This window comes from Cryptomeria japonica, chromosome 7, assembly GCF_030272615.1.
Source record: "Cryptomeria japonica chromosome 7, Sugi_1.0, whole genome shotgun sequence".
Classification (NCBI taxonomy): domain Eukaryota; kingdom Viridiplantae; phylum Streptophyta; class Pinopsida; order Cupressales; family Cupressaceae; genus Cryptomeria; species Cryptomeria japonica.
In genome coordinates this window covers 261,981,769-261,986,831 of record NC_081411.1, presented here as the reverse complement: position 1 = coordinate 261,986,831, position 5,063 = coordinate 261,981,769, and the positions used below count along the sequence as shown (strand labels likewise).

General features: G+C 33.8%; 1 protein-coding gene across 1 annotated transcript; it reads left to right on the top strand.

The window, feature by feature from the left end:
- Positions 1-2,215: 2,215 nt before the first annotated feature.
- LOC131030006 (non-functional NADPH-dependent codeinone reductase 2-like) lies at positions 2,216-4,061 on the top strand. The gene is made up of 5 exons (XM_059208509.1): positions 2,216-2,359; positions 2,623-2,804; positions 2,882-3,125; positions 3,553-3,732; positions 3,819-4,061. The coding sequence occupies exons 1-5, from the start codon at positions 2,216-2,218 to the stop codon at positions 4,059-4,061; spliced, it is 993 nt and encodes a 330-aa protein (XP_059064492.1).
- Positions 4,062-5,063: the final 1,002 nt, after the last annotated feature.

Here is a 5,063-nt window from a genome sequence, read left to right as displayed (position 1 = left end):
TAATGAAGTACAATCTTGACATTCAAGTAAATCAAAGGTATATTATTTTCACAATCCAAGTATGGAAATAATATTTTGAAAAGGCTTAACATGATGAATTGCAAAGCAATCTCAACTCCTATTGTTACAAGTTTGAAATTGAGCGAGAATTATAACAAAGTGTCAATTATGGGAAAAGGATTTACATCAACATTCTAACCAAAAAGGGGGAGTATCTCTGTAGACATCGAAACTCATTAGCCACTTCTTGTCTTCTCAAGCCAACTGTGTCCTCTCATTCACCTCTGATAGGACAAGTTTTGGAAATATAAATTAATATGTGATCCTCAATGCGGATTTACTATGTACATCATAATTTTGTATATTTAATGTTTTTTTGTTTTTTTCCCCTAATATTGCTAGGCATAAAAATAAAGGCCAGTCCTCAAGTAACTTTTGCTATGAATGAAAAGAAATATCTAGAAGAGTCTGGAAGTTCTACTGCTGCAATAAGAGTATAATAGAAAAAATAATCGAGGCAGTGTTCGTATGCATATATGAGAAACATACAAAGCAAAAAATAAATGATTTTCTGTAGCAACATCATGTCGAAAAGCAGATAAGAACAGGAGTTTCAGTTATTACGTAGCAGCTCTGTTATTTGAATGTGAATGTAATCATTTGCGATTTCATTAATATATAATCATCTGTTGTCTCTGTAATCAGCAGCTCTATCACTATATATCATTCGCAATCTACCTTTATTTTTTTTTGCTTATTCTTGTATATGGACTCTCCTCTGCCTCTCTCCATCATCTAAGACTCAATCTCCCCTATAAAACAACAAAAAAGAATCTTAGAGGTGATATAAAATCTTCCACAGCTTATTCTTTATAGAGACTAGGTCCCACATAAACAATGTGATGGGCACATATTGCTGTCAGGTCACTTCCCGCATCAGCAACACATGGTTAGCTAGTTATATCTATAAAGCATTCCTATTACAATACCAGCATTCCTATTACAATACCATCGAAATTGAGGCAGGATTATAAAATATCCCTTCCTTAATTTATCCCTTTCACACTTGAATAAGAATAATAATGATTATCAAATATGTATGGAATCACAAGACTATTATAAAGTCTACCTGCTAAAAAATGGTTGTTATCCTTAATAGAATTTTGTATTTGATGATATATATAGGAGTGGTGTTACGTGGCACCTTAATCGTTTTTAATATTGGTCAGTATAATTTCAGAGATTACCACTGATATTCAATAGATTGTAAACTTCAATTGATTTTTACATGACTAATAGATTTTCGAAGAGTTCGAAGGAAGGATAATACTAATAGTCTGCTAGCTGTTGAAATTTGAGTTTTTTAAGGGCCGACCGAGCTGTTGATAGACTTGTTTCCACCCGCCAGAGAATTATTTAAACCAAAACTGTAATGTAGAGGCCTATAATCATCCAAAAATCAATAAATAAGAGATTCCATGGATGAGCGTAAAAGGCACCACGCCTACATAAAAAAAGCGTTACTCCTAATTATGCTGTCTTTATTGAATGAAGAAGAGAGAGAATCTCATCCACAGATTTGGTAATAATATTCCTTAGAATGCTACAAAATAAATAGATGCCAAAATAATAAAGTGTTGACTATAGGATGCTCTATTATAAATCAAAAGCATGATTAGCCATCCTTCTCAAAGGTGGCAGACTAATTCTAAACTTATCAGGTGGTCACAATTATTCTCACAGGTGGCTGACTGCTGCCGGCCTCAATACTCACCCTCCTTGGCATTGTTTTTAATGGGTATTTTTCCGGAAGGATATCAAGTTGCTTGATACCCTCCCCCTACCCACACTAAAGGTTAAGGTGATCGAAATTAATTATAACCATTGATATCGTCAAAGCTGCTTAAACTTAATTGTTCTAGATGAATTTACTATGAATCAGGTCCTGATGAATGCATACCCCAAAATTATAAGCCACAAAAATCTTAATCTAAGATTCAAACTCCCCTATAAAACAAAAAAAGGAATCTTAGAGATGATTTAAAATCTTCCAAAGTTTTCCTTTCTAGAGACTATATCCCACATAACCAATTTTATGGGCACAAGTTGATGGCAGGTCACTCAAGTAACAGTTCCACATGGTTAGCTAGTTATATTTATAAAGCATCCCCATTACGATACAATATCACTGAAGAAAGCCCTTTGCGCTAAGAAAATGACTGAGGTTGTAACTGTAACACTGAATAACGGGGCAAAGATGCCTGTAGTAGGCTTTGGTTTGGCAGAAGATAATATCATGATAGGCAAGGTGTCTGCACCAGTCGATCATATTAAGGCCTCAGTGCTTTCAGCCATTCAGGTCAGCCAATAGTTAGCTTTTTATTTTAGCATTTGCTGTTATGAGAAGCACTTTTTCCCATTCTATGCAAAGCAATAGTACTTTTATAGTGTTGCTGTGGATAAACAGCAGGCACGGTTAAGGCGCCTGCTCTTTATGAACCGTGTGTTTATTAACAACTGGGTAAACAGCCCTATCATGCTGTTTACATTCTTTCGTTGTAATTCATTAATATTTGATTCTCAACATAATTTCTTGAACTCGTAAAGCATACCTGTGCTTAGGTTGGTTATCGAACATTTGATACTGCAAGCATTTACTTAACAGAACGTGCACTGGGAGAATCTTTGAAGGAAGCCTTTGAGAGGGGCCTTGTATCTCGCCAGGAAGTGTTTGTTTCCTCCAAGCTGTGGGGCACTGACTGCTATCCTCAGGATGTCATTCCTAGTCTCAGAAAAAGCTTAGAGTAAGTAAATTGGATTTTATTATAACTGCATTTTTATTCATTAGCAATATTGATGGTTTTTTCTTTTGCTTATACAGGGCATTGAAATTAGAATACTTGGATTTGTATCTGATTCACTGGCCTCTAGCCCTAAGGAAGGGTGACATGCATCGTCTTCTAACAGCGGATGATGTTGTAGCAATGGATATCCAAGGTTTTTGGCAGGCAATGGAGAGTTGTATTGAACTTGGTCTCGCCAGAGCAATTGGAGTCAGTAACTTTTCCTCTAAGAAGATTAACGATATTCTTGCGTTTGCAAAGATACCTCCTGCTGTAAATCAGGTGTTTACATTATTCGTCTGGTCCATCGAATTTGTTATTCAATATTCACTGATCTTTTCAAAGTATTGGTCAGTTTTGAATTAGATTCATGGATTTCTAGTCTCCTCTTTGCTAATTATTAATGGGTAAAGATTTTTAAATGGAGTTCGAAATGGGCTTTTGGAAGGTGGCAGATTTTTATGTTCCCAACAACCGAATCCAGTCTAGGCGAGCGATATACTCCATGGTGGTTGTCGTTTAAATTTCTTCTCTAGGTTATGCGAAAGCCCCATTATTTAGTAGGGTTAATTTTGCATCTATACTTTTACGGATTAACTAAAAGATCCACTATTTATTAGGATTAATTTTAGATCCCTTGAGGATTTTGTTTTTTTAAGTTGATAGTTTAGTGTTTAAAACCATAGTTTGCTGAATTTGTGCTTTGCAGGTTGAGATGCATCCTGTTTGGCAGCAGAAGAAATTGAGGGAGTATTGTAAGAGTGTGAACATCCATGTTTCCGCGTGGTCGCCATTAGGAGGTCCAGGAAATTCATGGGGAACAAACAATACATTGGATAATCCTGTAATTAAAGAGATTGCGGCTAAACAATCCAAAACTCCTGCTCAGGTACTTTTAATCTAATAATTCTTCAATGCAATCGTTATCTATTTGTCGATATAAACGAATTGGGATATAACTAAACAACTCTTAAGCTGATTGCTTACGTAGCATTGCGTTGGGGATTAGAAAATGGCGTAAGTGTGATAACGAGGAGTTTCAAACCCGTAAGGATATCACAGAACTTCCAAGTATTTGATTGGAAATTGGACGAGGAAGACCACGAAAAGATTGGTAACATAACACAAGAACCAACACATCTTGTGAGGAACATGTTCGTGAATCCAATCAATGGTCCTTTTAAAACTGCTGAGGAATTATGGGATGACGAAATCTAAATTGAATGTTTGTCTGTACACGTAAACAATGGAAGTTATGTGTTACCACTGCAGCAGTGACAAAAATAATGAAAACAAATCTAGCATACTTTGGTCCATTTATTGTGGAGTACTACTATTTTGAAGGAGTAAGCAAGTATGATATTAGAAATTTTTATTTTCATCAGACAATTATAAGACACAATAATTTAATTTGAGACAAATTTCGTAAGTAGAACACTGAGAACAATAGCTATATCTTAGTTTATTACTTAACTATCATATATATATTTAATAGTATATATAGAATAAGTCAAGTGATATTCTTTTAGAGGGGTTTATTTTTTTTAATCTATTAGCATTAAAGTGTTATAGGTGCTTTCAGAAAGATATCTCTTGGTTTATTCTATATATATTATTAAATATATATATGCTAGTGGCAGTGGCAAGTGGCAGTGTCTATTGGAACACATGAGATAAAATAATTTCAAATTATATATTGTTGTATAGTTATATTCTAGGTGAATTGGAAGACATCATAATTTTAAATTAAATTATATATTGTTATATACTTATATATTTTGGTTTCATATAGTGTAAGATTTAGGATTCCATTTGGTTCAACTCTAGATTTAGAATTATAGTTTGGAATGTGATCAAAATAGTAGGCCTAATTCAATAAGGATTTGGACTTATTTTAGTATTCTATTGGGGTTAGAATTTGATCTTGTTCAAAATAGTATGCTTAATTCAACAACAAATAGGGTTCAATTTCTTTTTCTATTGATTATAGAATTTAATTAGCTTAAGAGTTTGGATTCGATTTGTAGTTTATTGTATAATTTTGTTTGAATTTAGGGTTCTATATGATGCTAAGTGATATTTTCTTGTTAAATTTTAGAGAATGTACTCAATTTTAGTTTGTGAGATTGATATTAGGGTATTTTGATCTTGAATTCTCTTACTTTATTTGTTATCTTTTTGATGCATTAACTACATTAATGATCTTGTGGTACACATATT